The following is a 26928-nucleotide window of genomic DNA, read 5'->3' on the forward strand; positions in this document are numbered from 1 at the left end:
AAAGCATACACACGACCATTTTCCTCGGCAAAAAAGCTCTGCCACCAAGTTTCTTGATGGATTCTGTCGAGGAAACTGGTCGTGTGTACGAGGCCTTACTCTGATATCTCTGGTATTTAGGCCCGAGGATGTCACCATAGGGTAGCAGTTTATGTTGATGATTTACTTTTTTATATTACTAATTAAATAATCTTCCTCCCATCCCCCCCACAAGAACTTTGCACATATCCAATTTTAAGGTAAACTTACAAAAATTTGAACTTTTGAACGTGTCATTAGAGGAAAACATCATGAGGAACCTTCAACCTAGTTTTCCATTTCATTGGACATCACAATTCATCAAATGCCTGGGTACACATATGCCTACGGATCCTTCCCTGATATTTAAACAAAAAACCTCCTGCTTTCCCATTCTTTGAAGAAAGTCCTAGACTCCTGGACCAACAACTAATTTTCCTGGTCTTGGAGGCACAATATCTTAAAAACATTACCACGCACTTTTTTCCACACCAAAAGATCGGAATTCATTAAGCTCGTCCGGCAAGGCGGCGCACCTCAAAAATGCTGGGAAGTCACGACCTACTTGTGACATCACCAGGGGCGGTACCACCAGGTGACATCGCCAGGTGGCCCTTACCTATATAAGAACTGTCAAGCGGCAAGTCAGGCATTTGGTGTATTGCCTTAATTAACTACAGAGCTTTTTTTTTTACGGGTCGTGATCGACGATGGGTTTACATTGGGGAACACTGTATTTACATTTTTTAATAGATGAATTGTTAAGTACCCCATACTCATTCACATGGGGGTGTGGGATCAGATATGCCTTCTGCCCACAGAGATCCCCCCATGTTGATAGTATGTGGCCTGGTATGGTTCAGGAGCGCCCCCTTTCCTTACTTGATGGGTTGCATGCTTGGATAAGGGTCTGGTATGAATTTTGAGGGGATCCCACACCATTTTTTTAAATATTTTTCTATCGTATTGACTGCAATTTAAATGTAATTTCATAAATTTTCTTTAGAAATGTAATTTTTGTTTCTGCATGTTCTATACATGCTACAGATGTGCCAATTTATAGGCAGACTAAGGGGACCCCCCAGGCAATGTATTTAAAGGAATTTTTCATTTTTATTGTTGCACTTTAAGCATAATTAAAATCACTGCTCCTGTAAAAACAATATAAAAAAAAAAGTTTGCATTAATACATGTCGCCCAGGTCAGTACCCGGACCCCCATACCCTTTTTTATGGCCAATAATATATAAGCCTTCAAAATGGGGACTTTTGATTTTTCAAGTTTTCAAGTACCATAGACTTTAAAAGCAAGACTTTTTCTCTGTTCTGGAGTTCTGGTGCAAACCGAACAGTGGGGTGTTTGGCCCATCTCTAATGGTTAATACAAGTTATAGGTCCTACTTGAACATGATTGCTCCCCTTTTACATTGTTGTGACTCCCATGGGCAGGAGGGCAGCCTTCCAAAATGTTTAAAATTCTTCATAAATGGGGGAAAAAAAACAGGGGTAATGTCTATCTTTCTATTTTCACACGAAATTTCTCTATTAAAGATGCAATTGAAGAAGACTGGATCTCCTGGTACACATGCGGACAGATGTACTGTATTATATATCACCAAAGAAAATGCACCAATGTTACAATAATTTTGCCCTGAATGTTATTAGTTAAATATGATACTATTTTCATCTTAATCCTTTCAATAATATTAAAGATTCCACATAGCAGGCTACACACGGGACCATGTGTGCTAAGCAGTAAGAAGCCTGAGGCAGGCTCAGCTGTATCGGTTCAATTTACCCACAAGGTGCCTGAAGGCTCTGCTCCATTTAGTAGGTCTGATCTGTGGTGTTATACTTTAAAGTACAGTGCCGTTGATAGTGATGGCTCGCTTGTATATATTTCCAGGCATTGCTTTGCCTCAGTGCCTCAAGCAGCTGACTTAGATGATCACCTACTTGGGGCAGAACGAGTGATATGAAGGTTCTACGCTTACATCATCTAATATTCTTTACAATGTAACTGTGATAAACCTCCGGGCTCAATGGAGGAAAAAAGGCATGGTATGAAAGAAATTACATTTTCATGACAGATCTCCGGCTCCGCTTTGCCTGATGTACGCATTTTTCCCATTTTTAAGTTAATGGATTCATAATTCTGAATCGTTTTGCACGTATTCTTATGAGACAGAAAATGCAAAGGGGAATGCAGAGAAAGCAGAATCACTCTTTACTGAATGGTAATAATACATTACCTCAGCTACTAGGAGGTTTTATTACAGGGGGAAAGTAATATAAACAATAAAAAAATGATAAAATTACTACATATATCTATATGTATGCTATGAGCAAGGCCCTGGGTCCACAGAAGTTTCAATAATTAAAGGAGATGTCCCCGCTAAAAGAAAAAGAAGGTTCTGGTTCCAGTGTGTGTATATGGAGTGAATCCACCCCTCCCTGATGAGTGGCATCCTTTTTCAGATAATGTCTATGTTGTCTTTATGGATCTTTCATATATTATAATTCTGACAGAAGTCATGAGTGGGTAGGGACCTAAGTTGTTCTTTGTATAAAGTTGAGCTCTTCAATGACTTACGCTACAAGGAGATTGTATTAAAGCTATAGGGGGAAAAGGAACACAAAGAATAAAATATGATAAAATTACTATATATAGCTAAATAAATGTTATGTGCAAGGTCATAGATGCACAGAAGCTGCATACATTAAAAGGATTATCCATTCTAAACAAACAAGTGGGTCTCATTTTCAGTCCCGAAGAATCCACTACGTCTTCCTGGGTGTAAGATTTATTTTTTGGCTGCTGTGTATGTTCTCTTCATGGATCTAACTTATGTTATAATTCTGTAAGAAGTCAGGACTGGGTAAGGAGCAGGCCACTTTTAATTTTAAATTTTTTTATATATATATTTTATATATATATATATATATATATATATATATATATATATATATATATTTTTTTTTAAAGTAGTGGGTGGAGACTGCATTACCATAGACATTCAATGTTTTACTGCCAGTATTAGCAACGTTTTTAAATGCCAATGTATAAGCCTGGCTTTTTTTGCCCCTCCCATAACAAAAAAAGAAAAACAGAAGGTACATTTTCAGGAACAGATATTGGGTTCACTTTTAGTTTGATGGTAAAAAGTCTAGGCATATGGAAAACCTTTGTGTAGAGGCATCTTCATTGCAATCTAAGGAGGCTGTCAAGGTCTTTTAGTTCTCTTATTTCTATATCCATTGGAAGGCACCCATTATTTTAAACAAACTCTGCTGAGAGAGGGTCTAAAACAGACAAAAGTCCTGTTACCAGGGTATGCCACATCTCCCAGTATGTCTTAAAAAGCCTTAAGCTGCATTAATACCTGAGTGTAATACCTCACTCATAAACGCTTGTTAAACGCCCCAAAAAACGCCCAACAAGCAAAATCCCATTCATTTCAATGGCACCTGTTCACATCTGAGCATTTTGTCACCTGAAGACCTGAAAAATGGCCTAAGCTCAAAAAAGAACATGAGCTTCTTTGGGGCAGATTAGATGCGTTTTTCTGGCTTTTACAAAATCACGGCAAAAACGTGGCAAATACATGGTAAAAAACGCTGCAAAAATTCGCAACTATTAAACACTCAGGTGTAAATGCAGCCTTATGCCTCGTACACACGGGAAAAGATTCATCGGAAATCCCGGGGGGAAAACGGAGAACCTGCTCTGTAACTTTTCCCCCATGTTGGGAAAACTTTGATGAGAACTTTGGTCGGGAATCCCAACTGTGTGTATGCCAAAAACTGCCGGGAAAAATTCCGTGGGAAAAAAAAAAGCAGGTTGTCTTTCTTTGTCCAGTTGTTTTTGGGCAGTTTTCACGTCGGAAAAACTGAGAGGAGTATATTCCCGGCCAAAAGCTCTCCTCACAGTTTTCCTGTCGGGAAACCCGGTCGTGTGTACGAGGCATTATAGCTTGAGTAAAAGACTGGGGCACAGGGAGGTTTGATTGGCTGGCAATGATTGTCAACTGTGACTTCTCTCTCTTGACGTAGAAAAGCAGTAAATGAATGCTTACATAAGTGTGCTTAGTACCTTGTTGTATGTCTTTTCTTCTGGCCTGTTGTATATTTTCTTTGTTCTTTTGATCTGAAATCAGAGTCAGTTTTGGTGATAAGACTCCTGCATCTGTTCCAATTCCTTTCTCCGGGGACAGCTGTGATAAGGATTTTTCATATCTGCTTGTAGATCTTGTTGACTGAATGAATAACAAACATAATATGTATTTTAAAACATATAACAATAACCTGGGTCTGACTGCACAGGTCACTTTAAAAGAAATACAATTGTGTCCGATTCTAACCTCCCTCCACTCTTTTTACCTGTCTTTAACCCAAATTTATACAGCAGAAGGGAAAGAAGTATTGATACAGTGGGGTGGATTTACTAAAACTGAAGACTGGAAAATCTGGTGCAGCTCTGCATGGTAACCAATCAGTTTCTAACTTCCGCTTGTTCAGTTAAGCTTTGATAACAAAAAAAACAAAAAATAGAAGCTGATTGGTTTCTATGCAGATTTTGCACTCTCCAGTTTTAGTAAATCAACCCTAGTGTGTGCTAAGGCTGCAGGGCAGAGAAACAAGGCACCATTTCAGATGACAAATACATTTGGCCTTCAATAATATTGTATATGCAAATGTAGGCACTAACACACATTGAGATAAATGATTAAGAAGGGCTGTCAGTTCTAGGATGATATTAACTTAGCTGGCTCCTTTTGGCTTAAAATACTTTCATCAGGTACACATATGTGAAGCGATGGGGTTGATTTACTAAAGGCAAAATAGGCTCTGTAAGTGCAGTTGCTCCAGACCTTAGTAAACAAGCAGAATCTCTGCTGACTTCCATAATCCAATCATGTGCAAGCAAAAATACTGCTCATTTATTTTCCTTGCACGTAATTTGGTATTCTTTCCAAGTTAGCTTTACCTCATTTACTAAGCTCTGGAGCAACTGCCTATTACCTTTAGTAAATCAACCCCAGAGTGTCATACATGCCATGTGGCTCAATTAATCTCTAATAAACACTGCATTTAAATTTGTACAATCTATATCCAAATACATTCATACCTCTGCAGGTGACCTGGCACTGTTTTTTCTCATGGTGGCTGGTGGAGGACCAGAAACCTTGGACCCAAAAGCAATATGAGATTGTTCTGCTTTTCTTATGTCACGAGAGCTACACTGCCCTCTGCTGGTGAGGTACTCTGTTAAATACAAAACAAAAACATAAAAGGCTCATCAACTTGTGCTTATTTTCATAGATAAAAAATAAGTATAGATATGTAGGCTCAAACAAATTTAGCAAGGCAGATGCCAATTATTTTTTACAGCAAGTAGAAAATGTCTTTCCTGACCCCACACAAGCCAGTAAGATAAATTCCCTGAACCAATGTTTTTACCAATTTTGTAAATAGTCAAATAACAACACTCATCACTATTTCTATCAAAATCCTCCTTCAAAAATGTCACTGTATTTCAGAATTAGAGTTTAACACTACATGGCTTCAAACACCATGTTATAGTTGCAAATGTTGGGCCAAGTCAATATTGAACCCTACGGACTTAAGCCTCGTACACATGATTGGATTATCCAACGGGAATTGTGTGATGACAAGCTGTTGTCGGAAAATCCGACCATTTGTATGCTCCATCGGACAATTGTTGTTGAATTTTCCACCAACAAATGTGGGATAGCATGCTTTAAAATTGTTCGGAGTCAAATCGTCGAATATCTCAAACTCTTTGTCAGGGAGATTTTCCATTGTTATCAAATTTGATCCCAATACAGCAGCAATTAATTAAACACTGGATGGAATATCGGCAACTTTCATTTTTTCTTGCCTCCTTCCATGACAGGGGTGTATTCAACAGAGAGACAGATAGCTTTGAGTCCCTTCTATTTCCCTTCAGGAAAATGTACCGGAACACATTTTGTCTGCAGTGTATAGGGTCCTTATTCATAGACTCCATCCATGTCTCCCGAAGTTTACAAATAAGTGGAATATGGATCTGAAGGTCCAAATTAAATCAAAGGAATGGGAAAAAGCATTTATCCTTACACATAGTATGTCATTAGCAACTAAGGCACATAAGACGAATTTCAAACTCCTTACTCGGTGGTATAGATCCGCATTGTTGCTCCACCGGATATATCCAAATGTCTCAGATCTATGTTGGCGGTGTCACTCTGCTAAGGGGTTGCTATTGCATATTTGGTGGGAATGTCCTTCTGTGTATAATTTTTGGGATATGATACTTCAGCCTCATACTCGAGTAACTGGGGTAACTATTTCAAACACACCACAAATTACTTTGCTATCTATTTTACCCGGCTCGTATAAAAGCATTAAAAAAGGCCTTTTGAGACATTAGTTGACAGCTGCAAGAGCGGTTATACCGCGCCATTGGCTGTCAGCATATGCTCCATCGTTGATTGAGTGGGTGTCAGAGATGGACAATATTGAGAGGATGGAGATTCTTCTGTCACAGGAATTGGACACATATGAACAATGCTGCCAAATGTGGCGCCCTTGGAAGGTACTAAGGGAATCCCTTGAATTATGGAATCTATATATGGGTTAGAGGGAGAATGTAAAAATGGTTCAGAGTTGGGATGAGTGAGGAGATCTTGCTTTGAGTAGCTATTTTTGGTAGTTTAATTTATTTATTTAAAAATTAGTTTTTACCTTTGTTTTTTTCTTTTTTTGTGTTTAGTGCTGTATGTATCTAACATCACTGTGGGAGTTGAAGATAGGGAATAGGAAAATATATATTTCATCTAATTGGACAAAGGAAGATAAAGCAGGGATATTCTGATTAGGGTAAAAGGGAAGGGAAAGAGGGAGAGGAGAGGAATAGAAAAAATCTGAATGGTCTGGAGCGGTGGTGGTGGGCCTTGGCCCCCCGGATGTTTTGGGGCTGCGTTTCGCATGATGCTCAGCTGCATTATTATTACCTATAGGATGTGAACAATGTTTCTTTTGTTGTTATGTAATTTAAATGAAAATAAAATCAAAATTGAAAGTAAAATTGTCCGCCAACAATTGTGTGTTGTCAGATTTCCGATCGTGTAAACTCCAAAGTACAAACACGCATGCTTAGAAGCAATGCTCACCATGACACTACATTAGCAGAAGTTGCCCAAAGGGTAGCGCTAAAGAGCTGAAAAACCACATAGGTTTGTGTTTGTTGGCCGACAATTCTTTGTCGTTTGTATGCAACACGAGTTCCTGGCCAACGCCCTTCAGACAAAAGTCCTATGAAAATCCGATCGTGTGTATGAGCCTTAAGACTGGGATTGCATTAAAGTTAATGTGTTTGTAAAGGCAGGCGTCTCAATACTTTTGACAATATAGTGTATATAGCTAACAAAATGGCTGTTGCAGTGATGTCTTTGGTTCCTTATAAACCGATAGGCTGCATATTGTTTTATTATAAAAAATATATCTCTTCCTTCTATGTATTCATTTTAGGCAGGCAGACTTGAAATCATTTTCCATAAAAGCTTTTCCATTTCTTGATTAATCTATCTCCCTAAACTAAGGAAACTTTAAAACGTTTGAAGTGAATTTCAAAACTTATTTAATTAAAATTATGATCGTGAACTTCTAATACTACTGTGAAGGAAATAAATATATTTCTGCTCTTGTAATTTTAAAGTAAATGATTGGTTTTGATGCAAACTCAGTGGAGCAATACATGCTGTCATTAGTGACTTGAACTCCTCTATTAAATAACAAGACCTGACTCGGTTCAATTAGAGCCGGGCGTATAAAATCCCTCAAATCTCACCTGATCGACAGAAGCAGACACAACAACACGGGGGTTGAAAATCACTGCGATGTTAACAGAAATAATTTACTACATACGCCAAGGCTCTCATTTAGATCTGTAATGTGGGGGCAAACTCTCAGATGAGAAAACAGCAACATGCACACATGAATTTTAACAAGGAATAGACTATTAAGCAAATTGAAGCAGCCCTTTGCAACCAATCAGCAGTCATCTATCAATGTCTTGACATGACTAAATGATCAAAGTCAGAAGCTGATTGGTTGCTTTGGGTAAGTGCAAACTTTATTATCTGTTTTAGGAGGACTCGCTCTTTAGCTACGTAAGGTTTTTCCGGTGATTCTGGAAAACTTTAAACAGCTGGTTGACTTTAAGCAAAGAAGTCTTAGTGACTCTTTACAGTATGTATTTATAACATGTCGTGTGACAGTCCTGTAGACCTAGAGCATATATTCAATCACAGCGACAGCAACCAACGCAGCGAGCCCGCCCTGACAGGCAATATACTTCATTCCCGGTACCCACACCTTGTCTGTAAAGCTTCTCCTTTATCACCATACCGGCTGCCAGTAAAAGCGGTTATGCTGATCTATAGCAGTTGCCAACTCAATATCTTGTCCTTAGAAAGCAAGTGACAAACCATGGGCGCTAAAGGTAAATTTCATTTTATAATGAGCTTCCATCAACATGTATGCTCTACCTGGCCAGAAAGTAATAAGTCACAGAACATGACTTGCTGTCCCCAAAATCAAAGCAGGAATAGGTAATTGACCTTGTCACCAACTTGTGGAAAAAGTAAAGAAAAACAAAGTTTTTTTTAAACATGCTTTTGCATAGTTTTTCCTTAAAGAAGTTCTAAAGCCTAAACATTTTTTACCTTAATGCATTCCTTGCAGTATCCCCCCCCCCCTTTAACTTACCTGAGCCTTTCATTCTTCTCTCCCCTTTTCTGGGTCTCACTGGCTTTGATGGGGCACCAGGATGTCAATTAAAGCCAGTTTCGAGAGCGGAGGCGGGGCCAAGTCCCACTGTTTAAGCAAGTACGGAAGAGTGCCTAAATGGGAAAAGGCTTCCAGTGGGGGCACTAGACATAGAAGAGGAGACAGGAACACCGGTGTCCTGCCAAAATACTCAACTCGACAGAAAACCGAACCACATCACTTCAGGTTTATTTTAACCCACAGTAATTGGACATCTGGACACATTTGTGTTTGGACACAACAGCGGCAACTAAATGCAGTCTGGTAAAGCAACATTTTGGTGTTTTCACAGCACAGTGGCTAACAGGAACAAAGTTGTCGCCACCTCAGAGGCAACCATTTTGTTAGTTAGTGTTGGAGAGGAGCAACAGTCTCCGCTCATAATAGTGTGCGCTGGACTGTATTCTGTTGCCACTCTTGTGTCCAAACACCTATTCCTAAAAAATTTTAATTACTGCTTAAAAATCTGCAATTAATAATGGTTTAAAGAAACCGGAAGTGGCATGGTTCGAGATTCTGCCAAGTTGGGTAATTTGTCAGAACACTGGTAGGGGACCAGAGATGTTTGGTATTTATTTATTTTAATTACCTTTATGATCATTTTTTAGGTCTCTGAACTTTCTAGAAAATGTGACTACTCTAGGAGTCAACTTCCTAGCACAGTCCCTTCTCTCCTGCATGTCATAGCCCTCTCCTTTTCTGGGAGCATCTAATTACTGTCTGTGCTGGCCCAGTTTCTTTGTCCATTCCTTCAACTCCCATCATAACCTTTTCTGTAGCCCCTGGGTGAAGGGGGGGAGTAGACTATTAATGAGTGTCACTTGGGTGACAGCTTTAAGTCTACTGGGGCTGCTGACATCACATTCAAGATGACAGCACCCTGCAGCAGCCTCAAGGATTTTGGTCTGGCTACAAAGTCTCTTTAGACAGCTTCCCATGGGGACACTGGACAGGTAGGAGGGGCCATGAGTGCAGGCGGGGGACAGGAGAAGAGGAAGTGTGTGGCAGCTCTGTGCAATTCCATTGCACAGAGCAGGTTAGTATAGCAATGTTTATTTTATTTTTTTAATTTACCTTTACAATCACTTTAAGGAAACATTTCCAGAAAGTAACATTGACGTTTACCGTAGTTTTATTCTTATAGAGCAAAAGTTAGCTGCCTAGCAGTCACGCTTACAATTTTGGTTCAATACTTGCTTTCTAACTCAGAACAGGTAGGCAGATAAGGCCTTCTGACTTGTCCCAGGTCAGTGAGTCAGAAAATACTGAAAACAGTAGCTTTTTCCGAAGGAAGTCGGCAATAGAAGCTCCCATGTTTCTCAGTTTATTTAAAATGGAAGGTCAATTTACTGCCTACACCCCATCCTCTGAATTAAGAGCATTAATAAAATAAAAATTTGTAGAAAATAAGAAAAAAATTGTCACTTTACATGGTAGCTATTAGCGGCACATTGTCATGGGATCTGGGCTCCTCATCTTTCCCAGGATTTTGAGAAAAGGCCAGGTGATGCTTTTATGAGCTCACTGCAAGCTATTATATAAGGTGAGTGTTTTTCTTAATTCTCCACAAATGTTACATTTTTTAAAATATTTTAAATTAAAAAAGCTGGGGCCCTAATGCGAGGTTCATTTTAAAGAAAACCCTTTTTGAGAGAAACATTGGAGCTTTTAATGACTTGGCCTTCTATTGGGATCTCGAGAACTTCAATGACCCCAAATCACACAAAAAGACACTCAAACACTGCTCAGGAGCACATTCAAATGGGATATGGGCTCCTCAGCTTTCCCAGTGATATAAATCTCACCTAAGTCAGCCCTCCAGATGCAAGGGTGTAAGGTAAGTATTTTTAAATTCTATTGTTTAATACATTTAATGCTTTAAATTTGAGTTTTTTTACTCAGGGTGGTAGGATAGGCGATAAGTGTATCATGCATTTTTACCCAACTTTAACATACTAGTATGTCTTTCAAATGCAGGTGGAAACCTACAAGCATGTACAGTAGGTGGGGTACAGCATGGTGTGGAGGCAATAATTCACACAGACAGGTGCAATAGAAAGCTTATATTAAAGTAATGCAGCAACAGTTCACCCGGTGGGAGGACTTCCCAGCTGGGTGCACTTACAGTTTCCAGCAAAGTGAAAGGAGTAGATTACAGCTGGACTGACAGTGTCTGTTGATAGGGGACAGAGTTTAGCCTGGCTATCTAGTGCCCACTGCCCAGTCATGAAGGTGCCCAGAAGAGATGCGACCCTACGCTTTCACTCCTCATCAAGAACCTTTGCCTAACGCTAGTACTGTCCCTCACAGACGGGGCACCTTTGTCTACTTTACCCACTCGCAAAAAGCGGGCCATGCCTTGAAGCCAGGACCTTAAATAGGCTTGCTTGACCCAAGATGGTTACCGGAGTCATATGAGGCAGCAGTATCCAATTGGGTGCTTCCCCAGTGACGCAGAAAAACATAGAGGAACTGTGTTCCTCTCTACTTCCTCTCCAGCTGCAGAAGAGCACCATCTGCAGTGGAAAAAGTAGACTGCACCTGTCTACAAACATAAGAAAAATCGAATTCAAATTTGGGTCTCCAGGAGTACAAAGTAACCATGATAGGCACATCTCCGCCATCTTACCTACAACAAAAGTGGTGAAAGAACTATTCTCTGTAGAAATCAAATTGGACCTCTACAACATTTATGAACTGCCTAGGGCAGTACTTTCTTGTGGGAAATTTAGCACCACTTATACATATTTTCAATACAGGAGATACACAAAAGTTGCAGGATCTCAATGCATGTTGTTTTAGGGTGTTTGACGGTATATCTGAGGCAGCCAAGACACTAAAATCATTATGTACACATTATAAACTTTACAAATACAGGGTGTCCTCAGCACAAAGACATATGAATGTCATAACTTCATGAAATGCTGGCAATATCGGAATGTCATGCTATGCTAGGGCTTGCCCCCTATTTTGAGCCAAGGACTCCTAAAGCTTCCTTCTACAAATTTACCAAAGGAAGCCTATGAAGAAAACATTTAAGAAAAGTTTATTTAAATACCATAACCTTTTTTGAAAATGCATTATGTTAGTAAACCATTTGAAACATGTTATAATTTGCAAGTCAAATCATTTCCAAGAATTTTTCAAATAGCTATAGATTTAAAATGACATAAAGACATTGAGTGTGTTGTTCTTGCTGAGGTTGTTATAGAAATGTATCACAATATATGCAGAACTTCTAAGAAGCGGAGGTTTTTTTCCACCGCTGTGCAAGGTCTATTATCTTAGCAGAAAGTTGGTGGCCTCCTGGTACAGGAGTCTGGGGGAGGTCACAGAGCTAGAAGTGTAGAGTGGAAAGCACAGTAGGCTGTTATATCAAGCCGTTAGGGTTCACCAGCTCTGTGATGATACAAATAGCGAGACACTGTTATTTAAATGTCAACTTAGCCCATGAAATTACAATTTAATAAGGGTAAAACATTTAAAGGCACACTTTCATCAAACACGAAAATGTTATACTGTATTTAATAACTTATGTATGAGACACAGCATATCCTTTTTAATTCCCTATGATTGTCTGTATCCTTGTTGTCTGAAATGACCCGATTCTAAGGCAGGGAAAATAAAGGGCAAGTGTTTGCTGGTTCTGAGCCCTGCACTCTGCACTTATAGAATCACATGACAGGAGAAGGCAGTCCCACCTAGAAGTCTTCTGAATTTGGCGGTGATAGACTACGTAAGACTCAGAATTGACTACACTTTCTGTTTTAATTGTTTTTATTAACCGCTTCAGCTCCGGAAGATTTTACCCCCTTCCTGACTAGAGCACTTTTTACAATTTGGCACTGCGTCGCTTTAACTGACAATTGCACGTCGTTCGAAGCTGTAACCAAACAAAATTGGTGTCCTTTTTTCCCACAAATAGAGCTTTCTTTTGGTGGTATATGATCACCTCTGCTGTTTTTATTTTTTGCGCTATAAACAAAAAAAGAGCATCAATTTTTTTTAAAAAACAATTGGCCAGATTCACGTAGAAATGGGCTACGCTGCGGCGGCGTAACGTATCCCATTTAGGTTACACCGCCGCAAGTTTACAGCATAAGTGCCTGATTCACAAAGCACTTACCTGTAAACTTGCGGCGGCGTAGCGTAAATACGCCCGGCGCAAGCCCGCCTAATTCAAATGGGGCGGGGACCAGTTAAATTAGGCGCGTTCCCGCGCCAAACGTACTTCGCAAGGACGTCATTGGTTTCGACGTTAACGTAAATGGCATCCAGCGCCATTCACGGACAACTTACCCAAACAACGTGAAATTAAAAAATTTGACGCGGGAACGACGGCCATACTTAACATTGGTTAGACCACCTAGAGGGCATGCTTATTTTTACGCGATGTATCTCTACGGAAACAACGTAAATTTAGAGCGACGGGCAAAGCGGACGTTCGTGAATCGGCGTAACTAGTCATTTGCATATTCTACGCCAACCGCAATGGAATCGCCACCTAGCGGCCGGCCTAGAATTGCAGCCTAAGATCCGACGGTGTAAGTCACTTACACCTGTCGGATCTTAGGGCTATCTATGCGTAACCTGATTCTATTAATCAGGCGCATAGATACGACAATCGTATCTCAGAGATACGATGGCGTATCAGGAGATACGCCGTCGTATCTCTTTTGCGAATCTGGCCCAATATTTTTTACTTTTTGCAATAATAAATATCCCCAAAAGTTTTTTTATAAAACAAGTTTTTTCCTCAGTTTCGGCCAATAAATATTCTTCTACATAAGTGTATATTAATTGGTTTGCGCAAAACTTATAGCGTCTGCAAACTATGAGAAAGATTTTTGAAATTTGTATTATTATTATTATTATTTTTACTAGTAATGGTGGTGATCTGTGATTTTTAGCGGTACTGTGATGACAGATCGGAGACTTTTGACAATTTTTTGGGACCATTGGCATTTATACAGCGATCAGTGCTATAAAATGCACTGTTTACTGTGTAAATGTCACTGGCAGAGAAGTTAAAGTGGATGGAAACCCGATTTTTTTTTTTTTTTTTATGTCACAATGCACAAGATTTCCTATCATCTGTGCCCAGTCTTGCCACTCAGAGTTAATCCAGCTCTGAGCAATCCTCTTATATTGTTCAGTGAAATAAAACGGACTTACAGAGAAAAACCTTAGTCCGTTATGCCCCCTTGCTGTGAGTGACAGGTTATTTACATATCTCATGCACTAGCCTGGAGACAGGCATTATTTTTTAATTCCTACCCCCACTCCTTTTCTGAAGTCATGTGGTTACTTTTCTGGATTTTGACTGAATGCTAGTGATCATAGCAAAATTTTGTGTAAGAAGTACAAAGGAAAAAATGCATGTTGACAGGGGGAGTGTAGAGGAGGGCGGGGAGTCTACTGACATCACGACTCCACCCACAGAGCTCCAGACAACAGATCCACCCACAGAATCTACAGTTTTTCAGTTCTTATAACAGACGCATGGGAGATATTAGAAAGGATGAGAGAGACAGCTGTGTGGGGATGTAAGTGATGTAAGTGACTAGGAGAGAAGCCATATCGTTTTTCTTACTTCGTAGGAAGAAACGATATGGCTCCTCTCCTCTGACGGCACAGGGATTTGTGCGTTTACACACACAAATCCCCGTGCTGGAGCTCTTGCACACGATCACGCGTGGCCAGCGGTATCAGGTCCACGCATGCACCCTTTGGTGGCTAAAAAACGGGTAGGACGTACTGGTGCGGGATGTCGCCTAGGAGAGCCATTGTGCCGCAGTATATCTGAGTGACTCAGTTAGCAACTGGTTAAATGAAAAAAAGGAGTAACAATACAAAGCAGAGCCTCAAACAATTCTTATATACAGTGCCTTGAAAGTATTCATACCCCTTAACATTTTGTCACATTACAACCAAAAACCTAAATGTATTTTTGGGGGTTTTTATGTGATAGACCAACACAAATTGGCACATAATTGTGAAGTGGAAGGAAAATGATAAATGATTTTCATTTTTTTTTTTAGAAATAAATATGTGAAAAGTGTGGCGTGCATTTGTATTCAGCCCCCCTGAGTCAATACTTTGTAGAACCAACTTTCGCTGCAATTACAGTTGCAATTTTTTTTGGGAATGTCTCTACCAGCTTGGCATACCTAGAGAGTGAAATTTCTGCCCATTCTTCTTTGCAAAATAGCTCAAGCTCTGTCATATTGGATGGAGAGCATCTGTGAACCGCAATTTTCAAGTCTTGCCACAGATTCTTAATGTGATTTAGGTCTGGATATTGATTGGGCCATTCTAACATATGAATATTGTCAGGAAGTTTTTGCCAGAATCCCTATTAAAAGAGCTGTGCAGGCTAGTGCGTGGTTGCGGGTGCCAATGCGTGAGCGCACACACACGTGCGATCCGGGCGCCAAACTGACTATTTAAACCAGGCTCATACACAGGGTCAATCCACAGCATTACCTGTGACTCTGCATCCATTTCCGTGTTTAACCCGGCTTGTACCTTGACCCTGCTCCTGCCTTCGAACCTGTTCCAGTATTACCCATCCGTGTATGACAGGGCCTGTCTGTACTCTCCTTTGTTCCAGTCCTCACGGAACCTCATCTCAGCCTGCTGTTCTCTAAACTCCTGTGTATGGCACCCAGATACTAGCCAGTCTGCTGTTCCAGGCTTCTGATCTCACTGACAACAAGCCTCTACGGTGTCATCAGGAACTCCAGGCCAGCTCCCCAGCTAGTGATCCTGCCAGGCACTCGTGCTACTCTGCACTCCCGTGCCTCCTGTCTGCTCTATCAGGGGAATCAAATCAAAGGCGTAAGAGAGGCATTCCTGCATATCTGGCTCATCTGCTAGGTACATGACAAATATGTTTTGATTTAAACCATTCCATTGTAGCTCTGGCTGCATATCGCAGTACGAACTGTCAATTCAGACAGGAATCAGATCGCATGGGTGTTGCGATTCTGTTGCGGACCAAAAAATAGGGTCCTGTGCAAATTTGGACTGAATGCGATGTGATTTCAGCCTTAAGCCTCGTACACACGACTGGTTTTACCAGCAGGAAAACTGCCAGGAGAGCATTTGGCCAGAAATCCAGGCCTTGAGTATGCTCCCTAGCAGTTTTCCCATCAGGAAAACAGCCGGGAATCCCGACGGAAAAATAGAGAACCTGGCTCTCTATTTTTTCGTCGGGTTTACCGGAGAAAATCGGTCGTCTGTATGCTTACCTGTCCATGGTAAACCCGCGAATGCTCGATACGACTTTGACGGATGCACGGTAGCATACAACGTTAGTGTGGGGTGTAGCAAGATGGTGGCGACGGCATCGAATGTGACGACCGCCGGCTCGCCGTAGTCGATGACGTCACCGCGTTCTTGCCATTCAAAAAAAAGGCGGTTCTTTTCAATGGCCGTCTGTATGCATGGCTCGGCAAGCCAAGCTTGCCAGGAATCCCGTCAGGAAAACCACAAACAACAAACAAAAAATGTTTTTCCTTTACAACTCCTTTAACTTCCAGGCCCTTACATATTCCAATAAACATCCAGACTTACAGTAATCATATGTAGAATTCCACCCCACCCACCATCCAGTTCAATATACAGGCATGAGTTCCATCTGCCAAAAATGACATTTCGTCCTCTGAGGAAATCGTACAGTAAACTTAAAGTGACTCTAAATTCTATTTTAAAATAAACAAATTCTATTCAAGTATGTATTCTTGACTCATAAAAAAGTTTCTTCTACTGCTGTGAGCCTCCTCAAAATTCCTATTTTTTTCCCTACTGTGATTTGACTCATTAGAGCAGGGGTGGGCAATTATTTTTTCGATGGGGCCACATGAGAAACTAAAAATATTTTGGAGGGCCGGGCCAAAAGGCTAAACTCAATACTGCATAAAATCAATTGTATTTCTTTATAAAAAGCAGTAAATATCATTGTTGGACAACTGGTACGAGTACTTGTTATAGACATGGCACAGGAGGGGGACAGAGGCTGGGGACATGGCACAGGAGGGGGACAGAGGCTGGGGACATGACACAGGAGGGGGACAGAGGCTGGGGACATGACACAGGAGGGGGACAGAGGCTGGGGACATGACACAGGAGGGGGACAGACGCTGGGGACATGACACAGGAGGGGGACAGACGCTGGGGACATGACACAGGAGGGGGACAGACGCTGGGGACATGACACAGGAGGGGGACAGAGGCTGGGGACATGACACAGGAGGGGGACAGACGCTGGGGACATGACACAGGAGGGGGACAGACGCTGGGGACATGACACAGGAGGGGGACAGACGCTGGGGACATGACACAGGAGGGGGACAGACGCTGGGGACAGGCAGCCACTGTTTAATCAATAACAATTGATTAAACAGTGGCTGCATGTGATGGCACAGTGGCTGCGTGTGATGGCACAGTGGCGACAATTGATGGCACAGTGGCTGCGTTTGATGGCATGTCACAGTGGTGACAATTGATGGCACAGTGGCTGCGTTTGATGGCATGGCACAGTGGCGACAATTGATGGCACAGTGGCTGCGTTTGATGGCATGGCACAGTGGCTGTGTTTGATTGCACAGTGGCTGCGTTTGATGGCATGTCACAGTGGTGACAATTGATGGCACAGTGGCTGCGTTTGATGGCATGGCACAGTGGCGACAATTGATGGCACAGTGGCTGCGTTTGATGGCATGGCACAGTGGCTGTGTTTGATTGCACAGTGGCTGCGTTTGATGGCATGTCACAGTGGTGACAATTGATGGCACAGTGGCTGCGTTTGATGGCATGGCACAGTGGCGACAATTGATGGCACAGTGGCTGCGTTTGATGGCACAGTGGCGACAATTGATGGCACAGTGGCTGCGTTTGATGGCATGGCACAGTGGCGACAATTGATGGCACAGTGGCTGCCTGCATATGATGGGCACAGTGAGGCTTCAATTTTTTTGTTTGTTTTTTCGTCTGCGCCCCCCCCCCCCCCAAAAAAAAATTTGAGCACCAGCCGCAGGCCACTGGACAAACTAATGCAGACAGACAGTGCACAGTACCATGAGGAAGTAAAAGCTGCCCAGGCCCCCAGCACACATGCCACAGCTATACTTAATTTTCTTTCAGTGTCTGAGAGGCTGGCTTACACACACTGTCAGTCAGGTCGGTGGTCGGCCACACTCAGCACAGTCAGCACTGCAGCTCTCTCACCTCCTTGTCCACTCCTCAGCCCTCAACCCCACACTTCCCTGAGTTCCCTCACGCTGTGGACTCGAGATGGGCGGACGTAATTTGCAATTAGGCGCGGAGGCGCGCTGTGAATGCTGGGGCGGCCGCGGCGTCCTCGGCTCCTCCTTCTGATGTCCTGATCACTCTGCTTGCTAGGTGCCGTTCGTTTGAACAGCTGTTTTCCCCTCTGCGCATAGACACGCCCCCTTGGACGGATCTGTCCAATCGCGAGCAAGGGGGAGTGTCTATGTGACTCCCCCTTGCTCGCGATTGGACAGATCCGTCCAAGGGGGAGTGTTTATGCGCGGCGGGGAAAACAGCTGTTCAAACGAACGCTGTCTGTAATGTTCCCCGCCGCGGTGATTAACGTGGCAGCTGCGGCGGCGGCGATTTCGGCGGCGGCGGGGGGGCCGGATTAAAAGGTCCGCCGGGCCGTATACGGCCCGCGGGCCGTAGTTTGCCCAGGTCTGCATTAGAGAGTAGCTTTGGTCCCACTGTATGTAACAACCCTCTCTTGTTCCTAAGGTGAAGGAGGGACTATGGGATTTGTAGTATGCATAGAGCAGTGTACATGACCGCAACTAACGTGCACTGCTTGCTCCAAACAAATGGAAATTAGAGGGGGAAAGAGAGGTTCAGGAGCTATTGGAAGACATTACAAGAAGGTAGACAAACACAGTAAGAAACAATTTAATGAAAAATAGATTTCAGGATCATTAAGTACAGATTTTGTTTGGAGAATAAGGATATTGTCACTTTAAGACTTCACAGTATGCCTTGAACATCAGTGTACTATCAACTAGACAGGTTTATAGATTGCACATGTATGCTCATAAATGGAGGCATGCGAGTCGCTTGTACCCTTATGGTTAATGCCTCCTCTTGTTAATTTTATATTGTAAATCAGCTTATGTGTTGTCTGCATAAGGTTCCTTTTTTTTTACCATGCCAGCAACTATGTGCCCTCAGAGGACCACCCTGCTGTCATTCTCCGATTCTGGAATCAATCTGGAGACAAACTAGTAAAGTAAAGCTAAATACGGGAGAAAATATGCATCTTTCATGAGTAAGCCTGCACATAAATATTTAGATTCTTGCATAAGCCAAGTTGTGACCTGTCCTCTTTCAAGTTTATCTGTAGACAAAATAAAATATACAAACTATACGCTTTAAGAGCTACCTGTCAATATAGGCTTGCAGTACATAGCATTAAAGTGGTTTTAAACCCAAAAGCAAATATTTATTATATTACGGCTTACCAATTCTTAGAAGCGATGGTTGCATTTGAATCAGATAAGTGGAAGTTCCACTTTTGGGTGGCACTCCGCTTTAAATCTGCTAGTGCATCTAACCCTCCCCTCCCTTTGGACTGACAATGCTGCTGTCTAAAGGTATCTATGTTGCTCCTTCATCCAGAGTGAGGGCATTCTAATACTACATTTAAAGGGGTTGTAAAGGATTTTTTTTTTCCCTAAATAGCTTCCTTTACCTTAGTGCAGTCCTCCTTCACTTACCTCATCCTTTGCTTTTTCTTTTAAATGTCCTTATTTCTTCTGAGAAATGCTCACTTCCTGTTCATCTGTCTGTAACTCCACACACTAATGCAGGGCTTTCTCCCTAGTGTGGAGAAAGTCTCTTGAGGGGGAGGGGGCGAGCAGGAGTGTCAGGATGCCCACTAACACACAGCTCCTTTCTCTATCTGCAAAGTAGAGAGTGTCCTGACTTGCCTGCTTGACCCCTCTACCCTCAAGATTTAAAATTTCCTTTACAACCCCTTTAATGATTGGTTTTGGGTTTAATACCACTTTAGCGTCATGTCCCTTCATATGTGGTGGAAAGCAACCTCCAACCTGAAAGTGCTGGACGCTCTACAGCACAGTGGAGTGGACTGCTCACTGATACAAGAAAGAAAGCAACATAAGGCTCCATTCACATCTAGGCGGACGAAATCGCGGCGTTTTGTCGCCGCAAATCGCAGTACAAATAGCGGCGTTTTGTACCGCGATTTGCGGCGACAAAACGCCGGTATTGTCCGCCCAGATGTGCCCCAGAATGACCCCCTCTATGGAGATGCTTCCCATCTCCTAGCCGAAACGCCGAAAGACGCCTGAAAAAAAGGTCCGGGACCTTTTTTCAGGCGATAGGCGTCAGGCGTCCGGCGTTCGGCGTGGAGATGTGAACCATCTCCATAGAGGGACATGTATTTCCAGCCCTCTGGCGGCAGCGGCGTAGCGCTACAGGCGAAAAAACGCCTAGATGTGAATGCGGTCTTAGACCTGATTTTTGCTACAGCAATGATCCATGATCGCCCCACAACTAATCCTTAGCAATCAATCGCTACACATAAGGAACAATGGGGTTGTTAGCGATAGCACAATGCTCAAAGCTTGTGCAGTCAATCGTTGCTACATGCATCTGAAAAAGCAGGCAGTTTTAGTAGTGCAATCACACTAGCTAAAAAAAAAAAAAAAGCCAGTGTGTCTGAGTTCTCCCTTAGGCCCCTTTCACACTGAGGCGTATTTCAGGCGTTTTAGCGCTAAAAATAGCACATAAATAACGCCTGAAATACTCCTGCCCCAGCATTCTCAATGTGAAAGCCCAAGGGCTTTCACACTGAGGTGATGCGCTGGCGGGAGAAATAAAAAATCTCCTGCAAGCAGCATCTTTGGAGCGGTGAGAGAAGCGGTGTGTATACCGCTCCTTCCCATTGAAAACAATGGGACAACGTGCTTTTAAACCTTTTTCGGCCTTTAGCGGGGATTAATACCGCACCGCTAGCGGCCGAATACGCCACAATTCCACAGCAATTTCGACAGTATGGCGGTGCTATACCGCCGCCGCACATACTGCCCCATTGTGAAAGGGGCCTTAGTATTTCTAAAGCATGCAATGTGCCCTTTAAGCTTTAGATAGTGACAGTGCCTCTTTAAGACTTTGAGAATTGTAAGTAACACAATACCTCCATCCACTGAGATCCCGAACCTCGCATTGTCCCGTGATTCAATGGGACGTAACCTTATGAGATCCAGCACCTGTGTGACCTGATCCACATCTGTTGTAATTTGGCAGCTTCGGGGAAGTGTATCGGTGGGTTCACTGCTGGCCAACGTAGATCCATATATATCTGTAAGAAAATTAACATGTTACTATAACAACCCTTTTAGCAATGTAATGTCGTTGTAAAATTTGGATGTTTCAGAAAAGTGCAGCAATCAATGAAAGGGTCATATTAACTGAGAGAATATATTTAATTACAGCGTAAGCTGCTCTGTTTCAAAGAGGCCTTCAAACCGATGGATCTTGGAAACGCTAACATTTATTTTCCATATTTAAACAATGACAATGTACTGTATTTCAGAGCGTTTTACAGAGGGCATTAACATCAGTCATCGCACTAGAGTAGCTTACAGTCTTATGCCTCTATCAGTCAAAGGTGAAATTCAAGTAAAACCAGCCAAAACATTTCTTTATTTTAGTTTTAAATCTAGTGTTGAAAAGTTAAAATGTTTCTGCTTGCTTCCTATGTGTTTGCCGATGTCAGACAAGACAGGAAGCAAGTGGAAATTTTCCCAATGGCAACAGGTAAAAAAAAAAAAAATTATTTGGTACCATGAAGAAGAATTGGAATGTGTGTTAAGATTTTACTGCAAAGAGGAAAGAACCAAAAGCAGGATCTGAAAATAGTTTCATAACATGTTTCAGAGGTTCTAAGACTCCAGCTTCATCAGGGCTTGGTGGCGTTGAAAAAAGCATTTACTGGACTGAAAAAAAATTGAAGATTCTGAGGGGTAATTACAGTAGTATGATCAATCTAGATAAGGGTTTTTCAACCAGGGTGCCGCGGCACACGCATATGCACTTGAATCACCATCACGGCACGATACTCCATGCAATCATGTGCCCTCAATGAAGAGCATACTGTGGCCCGGATTCTCAAACGAGTTACGCCGGCGTATCTCCAGCGTATCCGGCGTATCTATGCACCTGATTCTTAGAATCAGTTACGCATAGATTTGTATTAGATCCGACCGGCGTAAGTCTCTTACGCCGTCGTATCTTAACTGCATATTTACGCTGGCCGCTAGGGGCGTGTACGCTGATTTACGCCTAGAAATATGTAAATCAGCTAGATACGCGAATTCACGAACGTACGCCTGGCCGACGCAGTACAGATACGCCGTTTACGTTAGGCTTTTCCCGGCGTAAAGTTACCCCTGCTATATGAGGCGTAGATGTGGCGTACCAATGTTAAGTATGGACGTCGTTCCCGCGTCAAATTTTGAAAATTTTACGTCGTTTGCGTAAGTCGTTCGCGAATAGGGCTGGGCGTCATTTACGTTCACGTCGAAAGCATTGGCTTCTTGCGGGTTAATTTGGAGCATGCGCACTGTGATACTTTCACGGACCGCGCATGCGCCGTTCGTAAAAAGCGGCATTTACGTGGGGTCACATAACATTTACATAACACACGCCCACATCTACCACATTTGAATTAGGCGGGCTTACGCCGGCCTATTTACGCTACGCCGCCGCAACTTACGTTGAGAATACGGCACTTGCCTGTAAAAGTTGCGGAGGCGTAACGTAAATAGGATACGTTACGCCCGCACAAAGATACCCCATTCTACGTGAATCCGGGCCTGTGCGTGCAACAGTGACATCATCGGCTGAAGCTGATATGAATATTTATTAACTGTGCAAGTTTAGTAGAAATACACAGTACCTACAGGTATGACCTACTATAAGCTTACTTATAGGGCTTATTTAGAGTGTTCTATCGCATTAAGTGATCCAGTACCCAACACCTTTCTTCTATTTTCAGGATTTTATTGCTGTCAGTGAGATTTTTCTACACTTCCCAGACCAAGATGGATGTAATTCTTTATATGAAGGGAAAACTCCTCTATAGTGGCATAGCCATTATTGAAAATCTGACAGAGGTACTAACCCTTATCTAAAAGTTGTGGCTGGAGCCTGGCTTTATCCTAGAAGTATGTTTTTCAGAGAGGAAACCAACATTGAAATAACTCATACAAGATAAGGGTGTACTGCCAGTCCTCCTGTATGGTGCCTGGGCCCCATCAGTTGAACAGTGGGGGCCCGGGTACCCGACAAGCAGGAGGGCTGGCTATACTGCTTTGTTGGTGGTCCGGGTTGTACACGTGAGTGATCCCAATGTGGTTCCCTCTGCAGTGAAGCTAGCTTCACCTCCTCTCCCTCTTGCTGGCTTTAGCTGCTGAAGGAAAGCCACAGGGGGATAGGACTCTGATGATGGATCCTTCCCTCTTCCCTCTGCTTGTATTCCCCCTGTCCTCATCCCCCACAGTCTAGATCCCTTCGCTGCAGCATTGCCAGTCAGCAACCCTCCTGCCAGCTTCAGCTTCTGAAGGGGCCCTCTGAAGATAAATCCTCCCTGTCCTGGTCGGCCATAGTATGTATCCCTCAGGTTCCCTTTCACCGCAGCACTGCTAGCAGGCTTCCCTCCTACCGCCAACTTCAGCTACTGCTGGGGAGTAATAGGGGGATCAAACTCTGAAGACAGATTCTTATCACCCACCTTCGATCTACCCTGTCCTTGTGGTCCCCACCACAGTACAGATCCACTGGCACTCCTCCCCCCTGCAGTGCTGCCAGCTGATTTTAGTGTATATTATAGGGGGAGACCTGTCATGTAGGCTATATGGGGCCATATGATTTCTAACAGCATCCCTGAACCAGGGCTGGACTGGGACAAAAATTTGGCCCTGGACTTCATCCAGACCGGCCCACTTTAATAAAAATCATGCCCACCAAAAGGCACCTACATCCATTATTGTATATCATGAGAGGGTGAGAGAGAGGGGAATGAGAGAGAGAGGGAGGAGGGAAAGGGGGTGAGAGGGGGTGGGTGAGTGTAAGAAAAAGAGAGTGAGTGTAAAAGAGAGGGGGTGAGTGTAGGACCCCTTTTTACACTGAGGCATTTTTTAGGCGCTTTTGGGTGCCTGTAAAGTGACTTAAAAACGCTTCCGCTGCAGTCCCAGTGTGAAAGCCTGAGTGCTTTCACACTGGGGCGCTGCCAGGGCGTTAAAAAAAGTCCTCCAAGCAGCATCTCTGTTTTAAAAAACGGCCCACTGAGCCATCGGCCCACCGGGAAACTCCCTGTAGTCCCTATGGCCAGTCCATCCCTGCCCTGAACCCATGCTAACATCAGACACAAAATAATTGATATCCCTTTAACTAATGTCACATGAGATGTATAATTGCTCTACTCTACTCCCCTTTTATGAATACTCCTTTTCAGTAGTTCTCCTTTAAATGGGCAGTGACAATAATGTTACATGTTACATGTCAGTAGATGGCAATATAATATCAGCTATGAATAGTGCAGGCAGAATAGCTTCACACCAAGTACAAAGCTGTCTTTAATTCATTTTCATATATTCTGTTGTATTGATATGCACTGTTGAATCGAAACACACAGAATAAAGCAGCACTTGTACTCTAAGACGAGGGCTCTGCTCTCTTACATAACAGCTGGAGTCACTTATGTGTCTATAATAGACTCTTAACAATACCAGTGATCAGCAGGAACTGTAAAATACAAAGTGATGTCACGTAATCGCAATATACATATTAAAAATTAGGAACCTTTATGGAAAGAAACATGGACAAATCTTACAATCGCAATGCATATAGTGTCTTTGTTGGACATAAAACCCAGTTCCTCTCATGGTTCCCCAGGACAGGTAGTGTGTTACTAGCTGGAGGACAAAAAAAAAACTAATAAAAGAAAACTAATACAGCCATCACATTTAAAGATTAGTAAGCTGCAATATATTAATATTATTTTTTTTTTGGGGGGGGGGGGTTTAATACCCCTTTTACATGAAAGTAGAACTTTGTGTATATATAGAAAAATGCTAGTAGGAATACTTTGTTGCAGAATCCTGTCTGACCTGCAGACCCTGTATGTCTCTTCTGCAACAACTGCCTCCTCTCTCTCACTACTAGCAAGTTTATTTGCTAGTAGAGAACCGTGCATGTGAAGCTCACTGTACAATTGCAACATTCCTTGGGTTCTTGGAATGACCACAACTCCCATGCTTTATGATGGTTACGTCATCCTGGGCTGGCTAATCCAGATAGCTGAAGATAGCAAACTCGGAAGGAGACCAGGTGTAGATGCCTGTGGTGATGAGAGAGCATGCAGGGCTGGTCAATCAAGATGGCTGAAGACACTGAACCCAAAAGAAGACTGGGTGAACATATCATTAGTGACAAGGGAGGATATGGACACCACAGAGTTGACCAATCAGGATGGCTGAAGACACCAAACCTGAAAGAAGACTGGGTGAAGATGTATGTTGAGACGAAGGACCTTGTAGACATTGCATCGTGTTGCATTTTGGGGGAAGCGTATATGGGATTTTAGTATTTGAGTTTACACTTTAGATCTACAAGGACGTATTCCAAGGAATTCGGATAAATATCAGAAATCCTTAACTGAATACTTTATTTAGGTCATTAAAACACAGAGGTTCAGCATATTAGCAAAGCAACTTGAATCTTTGGAATAAGGGGGCAGCAATGGCAGCCCCTATTTTACTACTGGCACGTTTTCCTTTAACTTAACCACTTCACCCCCGAAAGGTTTTACCCACTTCCTGACCGGACCATTTTTTGCATTACAACACTGCCTCGCTTTAACTGACAATTACGCAGTTGTGCGACTCTGTAACCAAATAGAATTCATATCCTTTTTTTCCCCACAAATAGAGCTTTCTTTTGGTGATATTTGATCACCTCAAAAAAACTATTTTTACTTTCTGCTATAATACATATCCAGAATAATAATAAAAAAAAAACGAATTTCTTCATGAATTTAGGCCGCTATGTATTCGTCTACATATTTTTGGTAAGAAAATTACCAATAAGCGTATATTAATTGGTTTGCGCAAAAGTTATAGCTCCTACAAAATAGGAGGTAGATTTATGGCATTTTTCTTCTTCTTATTATTTTTTTTACTAGTAATGGCGGTGATCAGCAATTTTTAGCAGGATTGTGACATTGCGGCAGACAGATAGGATACTTTTTTGGGACCAGTGACACTTATATAGCGAGTGCTATAAAAATGCACTAATTACTGTATAAATGACACTGGCAGGGAAGGGGTTAACATTAAGGGCTGACTAAGGGGTTAAACGTGTTCCCTGGGAGGTGTTTCTAACTGTCGGGGGGAGTGTTACACTGGAGGAAAAGAGATCGTGATTCAGACCATTGTTCATGGAAAATTTTAAAGCCTGCCATCCAACATAGAAAAGATCGGATTTTCCGCCAACAGCCTGTCACCACACAATTCCCGTCGGAAAATCCGATCGTGTGTAGGAGGCTTAAGTCTATGGGTGACGTCACTTCCCAGGCATTTAAAAGTCGTTATTGGTCCTCTTCCTGCACACAGCTTCCGCCGCTGGAAACCGGACCGGATCAGCTGCAGAATAGGTAAGTATAATGATTTTTACTTTACAAGGTTAGATAGATTAGCTTTATAATGTCGCAGAGAGAAGGTTTAGCGTTAGTTTTTGCCTGGACCTACACTTTAAGGCCCCTTTCACACAGCCATGTCTGTGTTTCCCCACTGAGCAGGCAGATGTCAGGTCTGTCTCTGCACACTGTACAGGGACTGACCTGTCAGAGCACCGCTCTCCTCTATGGGGGATTGGATGAAGACGGTCCACTTTAGCAGATCAGAGCAGGTCAGATGCCAGTGTACATGTCCCTGCTGACAACTGTCGCTCCATAGAGGTACATGGAGTGCCCGTTCAGGTCCGCCTAAAAAACTGACAGGCGGAC

At 42.5% G+C, this 26928-nt stretch overlaps 1 protein-coding gene across 1 annotated transcript in view; it reads right to left on the reverse strand.

The window, feature by feature from the left end:
- CFAP20DC (CFAP20 domain containing) overlaps window positions 1–26928 on the reverse strand; it is a 306201-nt gene that overhangs the window by 181015 nt on the left and 98258 nt on the right. Inside the window, exons 8-10 of the mRNA XM_040359112.1 lie at window positions 21058–21222; window positions 5146–5282; window positions 4111–4273 (exon numbers count right to left, since the gene is read on the reverse strand). Of these exons, the coding sequence (XP_040215046.1) occupies window positions 4111–4273; window positions 5146–5282; window positions 21058–21222 (465 nt within the window). The remainder of the gene's footprint in view (window positions 1–4110; window positions 4274–5145; window positions 5283–21057; window positions 21223–26928) is intronic.

The sequence above is a fragment of the Rana temporaria genome, chromosome 7 (assembly GCF_905171775.1).
Source record: "Rana temporaria chromosome 7, aRanTem1.1, whole genome shotgun sequence".
Taxonomy (NCBI): domain Eukaryota; kingdom Metazoa; phylum Chordata; class Amphibia; order Anura; family Ranidae; genus Rana; species Rana temporaria.